A 16,979-nucleotide genomic window follows, 5' to 3' on the forward strand; every position below is an offset into this window, starting at 1 on the left:
GATCAAGCCCAGAGGAAGCTGTGGCGGGTGATTAGTGGGAACCCGTCGCCTTGGAACTTTAGAAAACGCGGGAAGAGGACACGCTCAATGGGAGAATGCAAGCTGAAAGTGGGAAGGGCGAAAATCTCAAAATACGGGTAAGTGGGCAGATATGGGATTCACCGGTCCAGACGAAGAACTTCACAAGGGAGTTGCAAAGGGGAAAAGCGAAAAGAAGTGGGAAAGACAAAGAGTGGACCGTGTCAGATCTTATTTCTCTGCAGGGGTGAAGGGTGTTTCCGATATCAAGAGTAAAAGGAACAACATTGATAGGGGACTTATTCAAGCTAACAATAGAAGAATGGCAAGGAAGAATAGGGAGCTTACCGAAAATGAATCGAAATGGCCAACTCGAATGAGATGAATAGGGGAGAATAGAAGAATAGAAGACCAGAATAGAAGAAAGGCGAGAGGAGGAGAGAGAAGAGTAGAGAGAGAAGAGTAGAGAGAGAAGAGTAGATAGAGTGGAGGGAGGGATGGGTCGGGAGAAGCGGGTCAAAAGTGATTTAGCGGCAAAAAAAAGACGATATAGCCCAACGGGGAATGGGGAAGGGGGAGAAGAAGAGAAGGAAAACGGAAAAAAGCAAAAAGTGTCGAGGATCCCGAACCTGGCCCCTAGTCCCAATATGTTAATATGACGGATCCCTAAGGACAGGCCCTGGGGAACCAGAACCTCATTTGGACCTCCCTTGCTCGATCTACTGGATATTTCGATCAGTGGCCCGACGTACACTAGACAGGAATGCTGGTATGCGGAACGGTGTCTACTCAGCACGTCAAAGGGGATGTGAATAGTTTTTATATGGAGGTCTAGTGGGAGCTGCTATCTAGCAACAGAGTCGCTGGGGACTGATATTGGAAAATTACCAGGAATACATGGCCAGTACCTTTCTTATTTGCTATGTTGGCTATTTTGGTGGTTTTTCCCCGTTCGCCTGATCTTGTGCGACCAAACACACCGGGATTGGCTACGCATCTCGGGAGAGGCAAAAGGGGGAATCATGTATAAATTCGTGTACATTAGGATAGGGTGGGTCCTGAGGCGCGATTGTCGGATAGACGATGAATTGGGAATACACAGACACAGGACTAAGTATCAGAGTATCAGGGTAATCATAATATAGGTAATTTAAACTTCTCTCCAATGACGATCGATGCCGCCGAGAACTAGCCGAGGACCGTGAAGGTCTGAACTCTTTGGGTATAACGTGCCGGCCTACTCCGTTGGGAAATCCACCCATGGGACCGGGACAATTGAAGGCAATATAACATGTGTGTTGTGTGCTGTTTATACGGAGTAGCTGTGTAGGCGTTAGGGTTGGAGTGAGATCAGGTGTCAGATGTATCTGGGAGATATATGTTGTATGCGGCGATCAGACCTCCGAACAACAGATCCAACCCATCCCGACCATTACAGCTATCATCTGTACGGTGGCTTGAAAGGGGGTTCTCTCTTGGTATCAAGCTTGACATGAAACGTTTCTTGTGACTTTTTCCAGGGGAAACGGAGAATTAAAGGATACAGATTGAGATCTATATCACATTCCCACCATGCATGGTGACTGAATCCCATGTTATCGTCATACAATACTGAAACTTCACAATCTTGCTAGTTTGGCTAATCCTGCTAATCCTAATGCATAGGTGGGTGGTACGCGCGACTCATGATACAGTCGTTATGACGCCTCCTCCACCCCGATCGGGTCTCAGATTCTGTACGGAGTACAATATACTTGATCTTGGGATGGGCACTGGCATTTTGGAAAATTTCTCTTTTTCCCCCGGGCAAGGCTAAGTCAATATGCATGCAATTCCATATGTATGTGGATGTTGTATGTTGCAGGTTCCGAGGATGCCACGATGTCTTCTAGCCGCGTTGAGGCAAATCCATCACCGTTGGCCCCAGATCGTCAGCCGACCCTCTCGGCTCCGACGACACACGAGAATTGCGCCAATCGTTCCCAAGCATCCATTGACACGTATGGGGCTACGAATATCCGTTTTTGGTCATTGTGCGTTTCTACAACGTACTTGTGGGCAATCATAAGGGCTCAAGGGCTCCAGGGCTTGGAAGACGGCATCCACATAAGCCTCCACAGTACGATCTCGTACAAGGTTGGTGTAGTCCCCGAGCAAGGGACTCCAGGGTGGCCATATTGGAACTACAGTTCAATCATGCAGAGCATGGGAGCATGGGAGCATGAAAGCATGCAATACGAGTAATAATCCCGTAATGCGCACATTATTGGAAACGCGGCGATCATCGATGTCTAAGAACATCAAGTTAGACCTGACTGGCCCAGCCCCGGGGGGATCTGTGTGGATGACACAACGTGATCTCTGACATAACCGCTGATATAATCTATGCCTCAGGCAGCAATAAAGAATAGTAAGCCAAAATAGTAAGCCAACTAGATAACCTTGGAAAAACAACAAACCGTGAAAAACATGGCAAACAACATCAAATAAAACATAAACCTTCCAAAGTCAGAGAGATGGCCAATTTTGATTAAACACAACCGGATTTATCCCCTCCCCAGACGAATGGATCGATCTGTGTTTCAGGCATGTCGACAACGGGTCATCAAGTCCAGTCTCGCGGATTCCAGACATCCATTGATCTCGCCCGTCGACAAGCGTATCATGTAGCGCCCGTGGCAGGACAGAAACGACCCCCGACAGAGCCCACAGAGCAGGTTCTCGACATCCCGCCCGGTCCAGTCGTAAAACAAGCTACTTTCCCTCGTCAAAATGGCAATCCAGACACCATATTGGAATCAGCTCCGCTACAGTCTGCCCGAGATCTGCTAATCGCCCCCGTCCATCGCTTTACTGCCAGCAAGATTCATCTTGGCGCGGGCGCGGGCGCGGAGCCAACCTCGGATGATCCTCCAAAAGCTGTGGCACCGACTGCCCCACCTTCTAGTCAGAACCCCCTGCTCTCTCTGTCTAACCCAAAGTATGGCCTGCCGCCCGCTCTCACGGCGAATTTTGCAGCTCTCGGTGTTAGGAATATCTACCCATGGCAGGCATCTTGTCTGCTGGCCAGGGGCTTACTCTCCGGTGAACGTCATTTGGTTTACACGGCGCCGACGGGCGGTGGCAAGTCTCTTGTTGCGGATGTTCTGCTTTTGAAACGCATTATCGAAAACCCAGGGCGCAAAGCGCTGTTGGTTTTGCCTTATGTTGCTTTGGTTCAGGAGAAGCTCAAGTGGATGCGTCGCATTGTGCAAGACGTGGAAAGAAACATCCCGGATGATGATGAAAATGACTCCAAATTTCCTTGCAGGCGATGGAACAAATTGCACAAGAATATCAGAGTGACGGGCTTCTTTGGCGGAAGTCGGACGACAGCCTCTTGGGCGGATACTGATATTGCCGTTTGTACGATAGAGAAGGTGTGCACGATTAAGATTCAGTGTTGTTTGCAGAGCTCTGATATTTATTTCCTTAGGCCAATTCGTTGATAAACAACGCCATCGAAGAGTGTAGCGTTGGAGACCTGGGAGTCGTGGTTCTTGACGAGTTACACATGCTCGATGACGAACACCGGGGCTATCTCTTGGAATTGATGGTCACGAAGCTGCTGTTATTACAGCAGGACACCCAGATTGTTGGGATGAGTGCTACACTCTCCGTAAGTCTATGGTTCAAGCCTTCGGTGGACTGCTCTAACAGGTGTACAGAACACCGAAGTGCTGGCACAATGGATGAACGCCAAGTTCTACATCTCCACATACAAGCCAATTCCTATTGAGGAATACTTGGTATACGAGAATGGAATCTACCCAGCTGCAACCTCGCGGCAATTGTTCCAGACGGCATCTAAGCTGACTGCAGCTGCGTCCCTACACGATACCATTCCTCCACACCGAATAATTGAACCTTCTACCTTCAAGCAGCTCAGCAACCCTGCCACTAATGCCATGGTAGCGCTAGCAGTCGAAACTGCAGCAGCTGGGTTTGGGTCATTGGTCTTTTGTGGCAGCCGTAACGCATGCCAAATTCACGCTGCGACTATCGGTGAAGCGATGCCGCCAGCGGAGCCGGAAGAGTTGAATAAACGACTCGACCTTCTCGCAGAATTGCGGAGCCTCGCTTGTGGACTGGACCCGGCTTTGGAGACAACAATAATCAGAGGGACAGGGTTTCACAGTTAGTACATATCCATCCATGGGGCCAGTTTCCACGCTTACCAATAACCACTTAGATGCTGGGATGACCACCGAAGAGCGGGAGCTAATTGCACAGGCCTATGACCAGGGTGTGCTCAAAGTCCTCGTGGCCACGTGCAGTCTTGCCGCTGGTGTAAACCTCCCGGCGAGACGAGTTATCATCAATGGTGCGCGCATGGGGCCTCAATTAGTGGGTCCGGCTATGTTGTAGGTACCTTCTTCTTGGAGTAAGGAGTATAAGCTGACAAAATTAGTCGTCAAATGTGCGGTCGTGCTGGCCGCAAAGGCAAGGACAACGCCGGCGAAACCTATCTCATCTGCGTGAAAGCCGATATGCAGGCTGTCTGCGATCTGTTGGACGCTGATATGCCAGCTATTGAGAGCTGCCTGGCACCCGAGAAAAGAGGCCTCAAGCGGTATGTATCTTGTCCTACTCTATTATTGCCCCTGAATCATTCGCTCACACCCTAAAGGGCCTTACTCGAAGCCGTGGCAACGGGGTTGGTATCCGGCTACGAGGCGATCAAGGAATATGTTCGGTGCACGCTTCTCTACCAAACATTGGACAAGAAGATCGCATACAGCATCATGAAATCCGCTCTTCAGGAACTAGTCGACGAAGACCTTGTTATTTTGCGAAACGACGAATCCTACGAAGCCACACCATTAGGACAGGCAATCGTGGCTTCGGCATTTTCACACCGAAGACGGCCTGTTCGTTCACGAAGAGCTGAAACGAGCATTACAGGCCTTTGTCATGGACGGTGACATGCACATCTTCTACATGTTCACTCCGCTCCAAGCAGCCGTGAACACCCCCATTGACTGGCAAGTCTTCCGCGATCAACTAGACAGGCTAGATGAGAGCGGTCTCCGGGCTCTACAATTAGTCGGAGTCCAACCAGGTTTCGTCAACACAATGTACGCCTCCCCTTCCTCCTGCCACCCCCCTGGTTCCTACACATATCGCGCACAATTCTACACACACCCTCAAAACAAACGAGACCAAACCAACCCCAAACTAACATTCCTATTCCAGGGCCCAATCAGGCGCCTCTCTGAAAGAAAACACCGCAGCCCAGATAAAACAAGCCCGCATCTACTGCCGCGCCTACACAGCCCTCCAACTCCGCGATCTCAGTAACGAAGTCCCCATATCAACAATAGCCCAACGCTACAACACCCCCCGCGGTGCAGTTCAAACCCTGGCACAGCAGTGCCACGGCTTCGCCGCCGGCATGGTCAAATTCTGTCAGCGCATGAACTGGGGCATGATGGCAGCCGTCTTGGATCATATGCGCGATAGGCTTGAGGCTGGCGCGCGCGCGGATCTGCTTGAGATGGCCCAGGTCACTTTTGTGAAAAGTTGGACGGCGCGTTTGCTTAGGGATAATGGATTTAAGAATTTGAGGGCTTTGGCGGAAGCTGAGCCGAAGGATTTGGTTCCTGTTCTTATGATGGTGGGTTTTTGGTCTTATTGGGTTATCTTGAAGAGAATTTCTGGGCTATGCATGTGTGTGATCATCTACTGACGTGTTTCTGATGTGCGTAGGCCAATCCCCGCAAAGCGCAGAAAAGTCAGCTCTACCCAACAGAGACGGAGAGGTATGCTGCGAAACTGCTGGTCAAGGCTGAGACGATCATTGCACATGCGACCAAGATCTGGGGTATGTTGTACTTTGTAGAGAATTTGTTCTAGGTGTATACTGACGGGTCTATATTATAGAGCGAGAGATGCAGTTCGAGGTGGAAGAATGAATATCACGGTTTTTGGCATTTGAAGCGTTGCATATCTTCCGTGGCGTCAGGAGTAGTAGGATATATATACTCCCATTCAACCCTCGCTTAACGCCTGTACCACATCCTCGTCACCTGCGTCCTCCGCATCTTCTTCTGGAGAAGAAAAATACCCTGCAGAAGGGCCTCTGCAGTCGGTGGACATCCAGGCACATAAATATCCACAGGCACGATGCGGTCCACACCACGTACAACATTGTAGCTGTAGTGGTAATATCCCCCGCCATTGGCGCAACTGCCCATGCTAATCACCCACCGAGGCTCGGGCATCTGATCATATAGTTGTCTCACGGCCGGAGCCATCTTGTTGACCACCGTACCGGCCACAATCATGACATCGGCCTGCCGTGGCGAGGCACGGAAAATAATGCCCAGTCGGTCCTGATCGTAACGTGGCATCGAGGTATGCATCATTTCAATTCCACAGCAGGCCAGTCCAAATGATAAAGGCCAAAGGGAGCCTTGTCTTCCCCAGTTAACCAATTCGTCTGCCTTTGCCCTAGGTAGAAAAATGTTAGAACTATAAATCAGTCGGGTTGTAAGTTGGCAATTCAGTATCGGACTTACAGAAGATACCCGGACGCTCCATCTTTCTGGCTTTTGAATGGTACGGGTGCAGATGTAGAGCTACCAGGTTCTGAAGATGTGCGTAGGTATCGTGTCGTTGCGGTGGTGGGCAAGCAACACTGTGACCATTGTTTCGGATTGGAGCGACGGAGCATGCTTCGAGAGGATGTATTCGAAAGCATCTTCGGCAGCAACTTGAATAATTTGCTGGTTTGAGTAAATATCCCTCCCTGGAGAACTTTTATACTTATTTCTAAACTGTTGTTGTTGAGCATCCAATGAGAGGGTAGGTATCAATGGACATCCAATCAGATAAGCCCAAATTCGGCGACTTTGTGGGTCTGCGTTCACCAACTTCGCCGAAGTCAAGACGCCGAACTTAAGAGTCGGACAATTGCCTTTGACAATTATTAAATGCCGCGCAGCAGTCCAGTCAAAATCGCTTGTCGTCTGTGTCATGACCGGCGGGTCAAATGTGACCGCAGTGAAGGTGTCGCGTGTTCCAACTGTCGGAATGCCCGGCGCCAATGTGAGTTGATTATATCTCGTCGTGGACGGTAGGATTCAAGACCCAAGCCATCATACTAGGACTAATTCAGATCCAGGAGACGAAAGCTTCCTCTCCTGGCCACTCAAGCAGACTTAGGCAGTGATCTTTCGGCGGCCTCCCGCAATGCGCCGTATGAAGGACTGACGAGTTCCAACCCCCCTCTAACCACTCATGCTCAGGATGATGGAGATAAGCCACGGCAAGAGCCATGTTTCCCAGCTCAAGGCCCAAGTGGAAAAACTCCATATGTTGGAGATTCTTCCAATCTCAATTATTTGATCCAACAGTTTGGAAATCCTTTCGGGGGTACGACGGATGCTCGCCCACTTCAGGACCACCTCCACGGGGCAATGCTGGCCCGGTTGGGCAGGCCGACGACGCAAGAAATCGAAAAGCTTCACATATATACTATTGAGCGAATCAAGAACCAAGGGGCATTTGATCTCCCGTCACAAGAGACGAGCCAGGCTCTTCTCGATTGTTACTTCCATTTCTCACTTGCTGCACCTATTCTTGATAAGTCAAGATTTCTTGTCACTTTCGAGGAAGACAAATCTTCACACTTGCTCTTGAATGCTATCTACCTCGCTGCCACTATAAATTGTTCGGATTCCGTCATTGCTAGTGCCGGATTTGTGTCCCGATACGCTGCAAGCCTCACTTTTTACCAGAGAGCCAAATCCCTTTACGATGCTGGATATGAAACCGATGCGATAGCGACGATTCAATCAACATTCCTTATGGGCTATTGGTGGAATGGTCTTCTAGAACACAAAGACCCTTGGTACTGGGTTGGTATCTCTGTGGGAATGGCGCAGGCTTTAGGACTGCATCGAATGTGAGTCTACTTACCCCTCCAATGTGAGCCACGGGCGGCTGATCAGTATTCCAGAAAGTCATATAACCGTCTCGAAGAGAAAGAACGAAAATTATGGCGAAGATTATGGTGGATGGTATATGTCGGTTATTGCTCAACAAAGCCCCAGCTCTATCACGGTCTGACATTCTAAACTAGGCCATGGACATAAATCTGTCTATGCTTCTCGATCGTCCCCCACACGTGCAAGGAAGACTTTGCAATGTCCCCCCTCTGTCGGAAGCAGATTTTGACCAAGCCAGTGGGTCTCAAGTGAGATACCCCGATGAGGCAAATACCTTCGTGATAAATGCTGTGCAACTAGCTCGGACAGGTTCAACATCCATCATCATATCATATTTCTGAATGTATTTCCTTGCTAATATATATTACAGTGGATCGCTTCTTCACTATTAAATTTGACGAAGATAGTGGTCATTCACAAGATATCTGTTTAGAGCAAATTTCGTTGTGCTCTTCATCCCTTCCCCCGGAATTCAGGTCGTTGTCGCCAAGTAGCAGCAAGTGGGCTATATTGACCCATATATTATACCAGTAAGTTGACTTTCAAATGGCTCTTCAAAATATCTCCATTCTGATTCTGAATCTATAGGGAATACCGGCTACTTTTGCATCGGAGCAACCCAAGGTTTTCTCTCAATACCGGACCAGGCACTCCGACATTCGAGATATGTGCGGAGATCTACAACATGCTGGAAATACTCATGGCAAGCGATCTTCTCTATGCAGCCGCAGCTAGCATGTACGTCGTCTCCATAATAAAGTACCCCCAATCGATCCGGGGCGGTTTTGCTAAAGCCTTTGCAGAGTTGCACCCGTGCTGTCCGTGCTCTCAATCTATATTGTCAACATTCACAGAGGGGATACTGGTGTCCGATGGATTTCACACCATCGCGCCCAGTTATGCATGCTGATACTTGACAAGTTGCAAGATCGGTTCCCGGTACTTGCAGCCTTCTATCCAATTTACGAATCCCTGCTTAGGCGACACTCTGCAGGTGGGCAGACACAAGATGGCGCAAGGGTAGCAGAGCATTCAGCAACAGGATCCTCGATGGGAAATGGTGCGAGTCAACTTGATAACGAAAGCAACCCTGGTAGTATCAACCCCACTGCAGGCTTATTTGATCAAGTTGCGCAAGACGGCATGGGCATGGCGTTTCCTTTCTCGTTTCCATTCGGGAACCTGTTCGAAGATGCCTTTCTGAACTCACCTTCTCAGCCTACAGCTTATTGTGAAGATGATATATCTTACCCTTAGTAATATTGCTGATTCATGGACGCGTTCTGGGTTGTCACTCGCTTATGAGATACAGGCCCTGGAATATGTATGTATTATTGTAATTTACAACATCTACAAAACGAAAGCAAAGAAATCGCGTAATCGAGTGCCATTCTCACACTATTTGCAATGGTATGTATGCGATTTGTACATGATTTACAATCTCCCAACGCCCCAGCCCAAAGCCACCATAGATACAAACGTAAGAGGCGCCTAGCCAACGAGCAGTAAAGAAGGTGGTCAACCCAATAAAACAAAGAGAACGATTAAGTTCTTCTTTTCCAAACAAACCAAGAGTTCTACAGTTCCCCATGCCCGCCGTGCCGAGGCTCGCCTTCCGATCCCGGCGCAGCCATAAACCCGCCTTCCCGCACGCGCAGCGCAAAGTTAACTAAAATGATTACGACAAGTCCGATGCTGACGACTGTCGGACCCCAGCGCTCATAGTAGACGCGTTTGACGTCACGGCGCTTGCGGATCTTGTCGACGCGCCAGATGTACAGGAAAAGACTGTAGATGAGGGCACCCGCAGCGAGGATGGTGAACGCCCAGGAGGAGATGAGGGTCGCGAAATCGGTGCCGAAGTTCAGGAGGGTTGCGGCGATACCGCCGAGGATGATGGAAAATTCTAACCAGGAGAGGAAGGTTCGCTCGGCAGCGAAGTAGACCTTTGGTTCCACGCGGATGGGAACGAAGATGCCTAATTTTTTGGGAAGTGTGTTAGTTTGGGGAATTGATGCACAAGATGCATGGAGCCGACTTACGTTTACCCGGGGGAGCCTGGAATCGCTGTAGGGTGCGTCGGTGGTTACTCAAAACAGCGATGCCACGCTGTTCGGGGGGAGGCAGGGATGTTGGACGGGGGCGGGGGATTAACGCCATAAGACCCTGTGCGACAGCGTGACCAGCCCGAGAGAGATAATGTTTGGCCAATTTCTGTGCGTAGTACGCCCCTCCTACACGACGAGCTTCTTCGAGTTCATCGGAGTATACAGATTCGTCATCCGAGTCGTACAATGGGTAGTCTTCGTCGCCGGGCAAGGGCTGAGCGGCGATACGTTCTTCGATATCTAGTTCGTTGCCATTGGTCTCAAACAATCCGTTTTGATGCTCGGTGGCGTGTTCGTTCGGGGGCGTGTCTTGCGCACTCGGCGTTTCGTCATCATCCGAATCTTCATCATTGGCAGATATTGAGGTACTCGCCAGCGGTCTGTGGATACCGAATTGACGAGTCGCAGGCTTGCGGATATCTACATCCATTTGTGGGAACCAGAATGGAAGTAGGTGGATACGAGTAGGGAACATGGTCGCTGTTCCGTGTATGAACTTGCTGAATTTCGGGACTGCCTCAACCAAGTGACTAGCAGTCAAATCCCGAATCCACTGGGGAGGTTCCTGGCCTGCCTGGGTCTGCAGTTTCACCTCTAGTACGGCATAGGGGAACCGGTCGATATCCTCAGGAGGCAGCTGGGAGAATGGGAAGTCGACTCCGATATCCATACGGCGCCAGTTCTTCCCAGACCGTTGACGGCCGTCCATATTATCCTCTCGGATCATGGTCAGTTCCGTGTCGAGAGAGATCCGAACACGGGCATCACCTGGCAGCTGGAATGCAGTACGGTGATAAAATGTACGGGTGACAGGCACCAAGCGGCGGGTAATGACGCGGTACTGAATCTCGCGAGCTAGTTGCTCCAAATCATCAATCTCCGACGCGCTCTTCTTACCCTCCCTGCGCATCTTGTCGAAGATCCGCTCAACCGTCATCCGGCCGTCGAGATAGGCATTGACATACTTCTCCTTGAGTACGAAGCGCGCCTTGACGGATTTTTCTCCCGTCCAGTCCTCGCGATGGGTTTTTCGCTCCACGAAAATCTGGTCACTTTCCATCCCACCGTACCAACGCAAACGAATTGCCTCAGCGCCTTCTGTTTTCTTCAGACGACCCTGGTACAGTTCCCAAGTGTCCGTGTTGTCAAAGTAGATAGAGGAGATGGCCGTGTCCTTCTCCTCGAACTCCTTGCTGGCATTGAAGACCAACACCGGCAGGTGCTTCAAGATCACCAGCTTCAACTCCGTAATATTATCCCGGTGCACCCAATACTTGGTGGTCTGACGCACAAAGTTCTGTTGAGTACCACCAGCAGACGAATCACCTTTGACCGGGTTACCCTTGGTCCGGACGAGGTCATACAGCTTGGATAGTTTAATCACAAAGGCGTCGTAGTTGTCCTTGAAGAAAGGCTTGGCCTTGAGACGTGTCGCAAAAACTGGCTTGAGGTACCATTGTGTTTCTTTCTGTGCAATTGTTAGCGAATTGATAGGGGCGACCTGGAAGGAAAACCTACGTCATGCTTCTTGATGATCTTCTGGAAACCCGTGTAGTTCAATTGAGTAAATTTGGCCAAGTCATGAACATCCGCAATGATATCACTGAGTACCTGCTCAAGCATCAAGAAATCCGCATCGGTGGGCGCGGGGCGAGAAGCTCGAATACTCTGGCGACGGGAATCGGCCGAGCTGTCCAAACGGGAGACGACATCGTTCACCGCGAGCTCGCTTTCTTGGATGCGGGCAACAATCTCCTCGCTCTTGCGCTTCTGGAATAAGAAAACCTTCTCTAGTTCACTCTCGAGCAAGGAAACAAAGTTTGTCTCATCGTCCTCGGTCCATTCTTTGCGGGCGGGCTTGGTGTTATCGGACGTTGGCTCGTCGACGAAATCGGTCTTCAGAGCTTTCTTGAGATCGTCATAGGCAATGTAGTAAGGATAGAATTCCTTTATTATGGAAGAACGGAGATATTCGCCGAACCTATGAGACAATTGAGTCAGTATAAATGCGCGGGGAGTGGAATTGGCTGGAAGACAGCGAGACAGGGAATTAGATACCTCATGGTGGGCAAGGAGAAATGTGAGGGAGTCTGGGTTTATCCCAAGCTCATGACAGGAAGAAGAAAGAGAAGGAGAAAGAAGAAAGAAAAAAGATGTGAGGGAGGCAGGGAGAGGCCAAATTCGGAGAGTTCAGCTTATCCGAAGACAGAAAGTCAAAAGAGGTTATAATGGACCCCCGAACTTGGCTAGTCCGATGACTAGCGGGTGACGGCCCCATCGTGGCCAAGTGGGTGTGGTAATAGTCGAGGCGATAGAATATGGTATCAATCCTTTAAATGGGGGGGGGGGGAGTTTAACATAGTGGAGAGCTGAATGGCATTGGAGTATCCTATTTAACTGTAGTGAGTTCAAAATAAGCATCAACTTGCTATACTGGTGGTTATAAGGAGCACGATCGTGGCAATCGAGATGTACTTCTGGTAATTATGGTATGGTAACGCTGTATCCGCAATACAGACCCCCCTTGGTGACGTGAACAATCCGGCCAGTCATGGGCGCACGTGGGAATTTGGTGTCTTCCTCGTCTTTCTCTCTGTTGACCTCTCTCGATCTCCCACTGCGCAGGATTGTTCTACTCTCTAGGGCTATTCCAAGGCCTTGTTATTATATCACACACAACCTATAGAACTAGAACCTACACAGTCCAATATTAAACGTGCTTTTCAATTTCTTTTTCAATGCTCGTTGCAGATGGACAGGGCCATCTGCAAGATGATCGAATCGAGCCCCACACCCGCTTTGTGCTTGCTGGGTCTAGCCAGATGCATGTGATTTCTCACCTTTCCACATGTCTTGGTCTCTAACAAAGCCAACCTTGGGGAACTCATGAGTTTGGAAAAATACTATTATTGATCAATCTACCATATACAACAGTTCCGGGGCCGAATCCTATATCATTACCCATTAAAACACCAACACCAGAACACCCTTAAAAGACGACATGCAGCCTAATCTATCATCACATCATGGTATCATCGCAGCCACCTAGGACATGCTCATGGCCGCCCGGCGGATACTGCGACGAGCACCTTCACCGAAAATATTCACGGAGCCCTCCGCCTCCAGTGAGCGCAGCGCATCACCGAACTGGTTGTGGTCGAGTCTGAGGTCGCTCTGCTCGCTCACATCGCGATACAGGTCGGTCCAGCGGACCGCACCACCACTCACACCGCCACGTTCATCAAGGCGGGACAGCACCGCCTTCTTCAGGTCGTCGCGAAGACGACGGTCAGAGGCGCTGCTGCCTTCGGTCAGAAGGCCCATGTCGATGAGACCGGTTCGGGAATCGGTGGCGGCCTGCTTGATGGCGGAGCGGATGAGACGCACGGATTCTTCAACATCGCCGACGGTGACTTCGGGTGACAGACGCATGCGTGCGTGCGCCTCGGAAAGTCGGATCATCGACTCCAGCTGTCGAGTGGTGGCAGTGATACGGCGCTCTTGGGCGCGGATGTCATCACCTAGCTGGCGCATAGCCACGTAGGCCTCGGTGAGTGCAGCACCGGCAGCGGGGGTGATCACAGGGTGGCAATTGGTCTTGGCGTATGTAATGTAGGCTGTAAGGAATTCGACAGGCTAGATAGAACGGTTAGAAATCTCGCGAATTGATCATCCGGGGAAATGGCACTTACCAGAATCTCCTGTGAGCTGGCATTCTCGGGGTTATCCTCTAGATACATGCCGACCAAATGCTTGGCCAGGCGACGATCTTCCGTCTCGTCAACACGGTCAAGGACCAGGTATACCAGGTCGAAACGAGAGAGCAGAGTAGGTGGCAGATCAATGTTCTGCGGAACAGACAGTTTAGAATTGTACCTACTGCCGATGGGGTTGGCAGAGGCCAGGATGGATGTTCGGGCGTTCAGCGTGGTAATAATACCCGCCTTAGCGATAGAGATGGTCTGCTGTTCCATGACTTCGTGAAGGACAGATCGTGTAGAATCGTTCATCTTGTCGAACTCATCAATACAGCAAACACCACCGTCGGACAGAACCAAGGCACCGGATTCGAGAACCATCTGGCGAGTGTCCGGGTCGCGGGTCACGTAGGCAGTTAAACCAACAGCTGACGAACCCTTACCACTGGTATAGACACCGCGCGGAGCGATTTTGTGAACATAGCGCAGTAGTTGAGACTTGGAGGTCGAGGGGTCACCACACAGAAGAACGTTGATGTCACCACGGTAGCGTGGATTACCTCCCTTGTGGAAGGTCTTGTTAGTGCCTCCAAACATCTGTAGCAAGATGCCCTTCTTCACATCGTCCATCTCGTAGATGCTGGGAGCCAGGGAACGAGACAATAGGTCGTAGATGTCGGGACGAGAGGCGGTCCGCTTGATCTTCTCTTCTTCTTCGGCTGAAATTTTGCGCGCCTGATCTGCCTCCGCCGCCTGCTCAGACATTTCTTGCCCGACTGTGGACATGTCAATGCCCATCTTCTTACGGTCAAATTTCTGCACATGAAGAACATCGATGTACGTCTTGAAGAGTGACTTCTGCGAGCGCTGACGAGCATTGACACGCATGGGACTGCACCGGAAGATACCGGTCACCTCCACACGGTCACCGGCCTTGCAAACATCGACTAGCTCATCATAGACACACAAAGACACCGAGTGAGGAGTCTGACCGTCAGGAATGTTGTCTGGGGTTTCCTGGAGCTTGATGACTTGCTTGTCACCGAAGGTGCAACGGTTGTGAAGGAGCTGCATTGAGTTCTTTTCTTTGCAACCGTCTCGAGGGCAGACCGTTGGCTCGGCGATTCTGCCACGATCAATGTCGACCTGCACACCATAGCTGCAAGCGCTGCACCGGAAAAACGCTTCTCTCATATCGGGGATGATGGGAGTAGCACGAATGACCAAGCCCTTGATGCTGATCAGCTTGTCCATATCGGCTGGGTCGAGATCACGCATGTTCACGGTTTGATCCAAACCGAAGGGGAGAACCTTGAAGGTTATCGCCTCCACTTCACCAACTAAATCCGGCACATCGACAGTCGGAATCGCATTGTCCGAAGTGAGGATGGGCTGACCACGTCGGTCACGAGGCTGAGCAGCGCGTTGGCTCTCTGACCGAAGAACGTCCATTTCCTTGAGGGCAAGATCGACCATCACATCCTTCAAAGCTTGATCCATAAGAGGAATGATTTCTTGCGGATATGCGGAAAGTTGGTGCCACAACTTGCGGGTCAATGGGTATGACTTCAGGTTAGCAGCATCGAGATTGAATGTGTTCACACCGAGTCGTCGCATGTTGTTACACATGGTGATGCACTCATGTCTCTCTGCTAATTCTCCCAGTAGTCTGGTTTCGTCCTCGGTGGCGCCGTCAGCCCAGAGGCGGTATTTTGTGGCGAAATTATACAGGAAGTTCTTGAACGCCGACATTGAATCTATGATCGAGATATTGGTTCCCCAGATCACACGAGTGGAGTTTCCGGCTATGGCTTCAGCCTCGGAGGTGCCAGGGTTGATATTCGAGAAAGTGGCATCAGAGCGAGGCATTGTATCACCTGTGGGCATTCCATTGGCGTCAACGAACACACGGTTACGGCGACCGGAAGTAGACCCAAAGCCCCCAGAATGCAAATCGCTGCGATGAGGACCTCCCCGTCGGCCCTGGCCTCCCGGTGACACAAATAATCCGCTGCTGGCGCTGCTCAATGCATCGGAGCGGATGTCGGAACGGATATCAGATCGACCGAAGCCTCGAGTTGGGCTAGAACTTGGAATATAATGAATAGGAGAAGAATCTGATAGGCGGTTAGGGATCAATATTGGAAAAAAAACAAAAGGTGCTGCTCTGCTACAACCAAATTCGTACCTCTCACACCGGGTTTGCCCCGCGGGGTTCTGTCGCCATCGTCTACCGTTGAGCTGGCATCGGCCATGCGTTCATCTGGAGTCTCGGCATTGTTATTTCCCTTCGTCGGGGATGATTGGAAAAAAATGGGGGACGAAGAGGGTGCGGCTCCCCCAGCCAATGGACGTCTCGAGGCACGGGGGGTTGCTTGAAAAGTCGGACTGCTAGGAGGCTGCTGTCGGGACGAAGAACTAGGCGATGAAGTTGAATTTTTAGAGGAGCGACCACTCCGTCTTTGTGTTGGTGATGACATGGTGGATATGAATTATTGTGCTGATACCAGACGATGATCAGGTGGGTTGGTGGTCTATGGGATACAAGTGAAGAAAGGGAGAGCAAAAAGCTGTGGGCGGAACGCGGTTTCTGCCACCGTGGACGCGACCGACGCTCTAAGTGGTTTCCCCTTTCGGCCGACGTGTTTTAACGCCAGCCACATGGAGTTCCTGACCCTGTGGCTGGTGGACTTTGAGAATTACATAAATGCACTGCCACATCAGTGGACCTTCAACTCAGGGGCCAATCACCGCTCTTTCCCTTTTTTTCTCTCCACTAAAAGCTTCAATACTACTGTAGTAGGGGTCTCGCAATGTTATCCAGTATCAACGTTGTTATAGTTGGGAAAAAAGGAGCTATTCCTTGTTATAAATATAGATCAAATTCCGAGGCGCTCGGTTACACAAAGCAATCTTTGTTCTCCTTCCACTAGAATCTATCTAAAGCTGCCGTGACTTCTTTGGGCTGTTTCACTTAGCGCCTGATGTCATTGTATCCTCGATCGGCGCTCCCACGATCCCTCCAATCATCCCTGTTCGTCAACGTCTTAATTTCTTGATATCATACCGCCAGCTCAGTCCTCGCGCCACTCACCTCATAAACCAAGATATTACTCAAAGACCAATTTCGACGTTATTGGCTCTCGTCCCCCACAGCTGATCAG

At 50.4% G+C, this 16,979-nt stretch overlaps 5 protein-coding genes across 5 annotated transcripts; 2 read left to right on the forward strand and 3 right to left on the reverse strand.

Moving 5' to 3' along the window:
- Positions 1–2,606: 2,606 nt before the first annotated feature.
- N7518_008865 (DEAD/DEAH box helicase) lies at positions 2,607–5,972 on the forward strand (the record flags this gene model as incomplete). Its single annotated transcript, XM_057189792.1, has 10 exons — positions 2,607–3,437; positions 3,494–3,676; positions 3,726–4,194; positions 4,250–4,421; positions 4,469–4,630; positions 4,688–4,928; positions 4,963–5,135; positions 5,254–5,674; positions 5,767–5,881; positions 5,941–5,972. The coding sequence occupies 10 exons, from the start codon at positions 2,607–2,609 to the stop codon at positions 5,970–5,972; spliced, it is 2,799 nt and encodes a 932-aa protein (XP_057041495.1).
- Positions 5,973–6,059: 87 nt separating this feature from the next.
- Positions 6,060–6,760, reverse strand: N7518_008866 (NuoB/complex I 20 kDa subunit family protein; the record flags this gene model as incomplete). Its single annotated transcript, XM_057189793.1, has 2 exons — positions 6,060–6,510; positions 6,579–6,760. 2 exons carry the CDS (start codon positions 6,758–6,760, stop codon positions 6,060–6,062), a joined length of 633 nt encoding a protein of 210 aa, XP_057041496.1.
- A 275-nt stretch (positions 6,761–7,035) lies between these two features.
- N7518_008867 (fungal specific transcription factor domain-containing protein) lies at positions 7,036–9,266 on the forward strand (the record flags this gene model as incomplete). Its single annotated transcript, XM_057189794.1, has 7 exons — positions 7,036–7,107; positions 7,194–7,966; positions 8,021–8,081; positions 8,144–8,318; positions 8,380–8,539; positions 8,598–8,747; positions 8,813–9,266. The coding sequence occupies 7 exons, from the start codon at positions 7,036–7,038 to the stop codon at positions 9,264–9,266; spliced, it is 1,845 nt and encodes a 614-aa protein (XP_057041497.1).
- A 320-nt stretch (positions 9,267–9,586) lies between these two features.
- On the reverse strand, positions 9,587–12,180 carry vtc4 (putative vacuolar transporter chaperone (Vtc4); the record flags this gene model as incomplete). The annotated part of the gene is made up of 4 exons (XM_057189795.1): positions 9,587–9,987; positions 10,052–11,585; positions 11,636–12,098; positions 12,176–12,180. The coding sequence occupies 4 exons, from the start codon at positions 12,178–12,180 to the stop codon at positions 9,587–9,589; spliced, it is 2,403 nt and encodes an 800-aa protein (XP_057041498.1).
- Positions 12,181–13,162: 982 nt separating this feature from the next.
- On the reverse strand, positions 13,163–16,295 carry N7518_008869 (MCM DNA helicase complex subunit MCM4; the record flags this gene model as incomplete). The annotated part of the gene is made up of 3 exons (XM_057189796.1): positions 13,163–13,753; positions 13,810–15,932; positions 16,004–16,295. 3 exons carry the CDS (start codon positions 16,293–16,295, stop codon positions 13,163–13,165), a joined length of 3,006 nt encoding a protein of 1,001 aa, XP_057041499.1.
- Between the last annotated feature and the right edge of the window lie 684 nt (positions 16,296–16,979).

This window comes from Penicillium psychrosexuale (assembly GCF_028828465.1).
Source record: "Penicillium psychrosexuale strain IBT 29551 chromosome Unknown utg000004l, whole genome shotgun sequence".
Classification (NCBI taxonomy): Eukaryota; Fungi; Ascomycota; class Eurotiomycetes; order Eurotiales; family Aspergillaceae; genus Penicillium; species Penicillium psychrosexuale.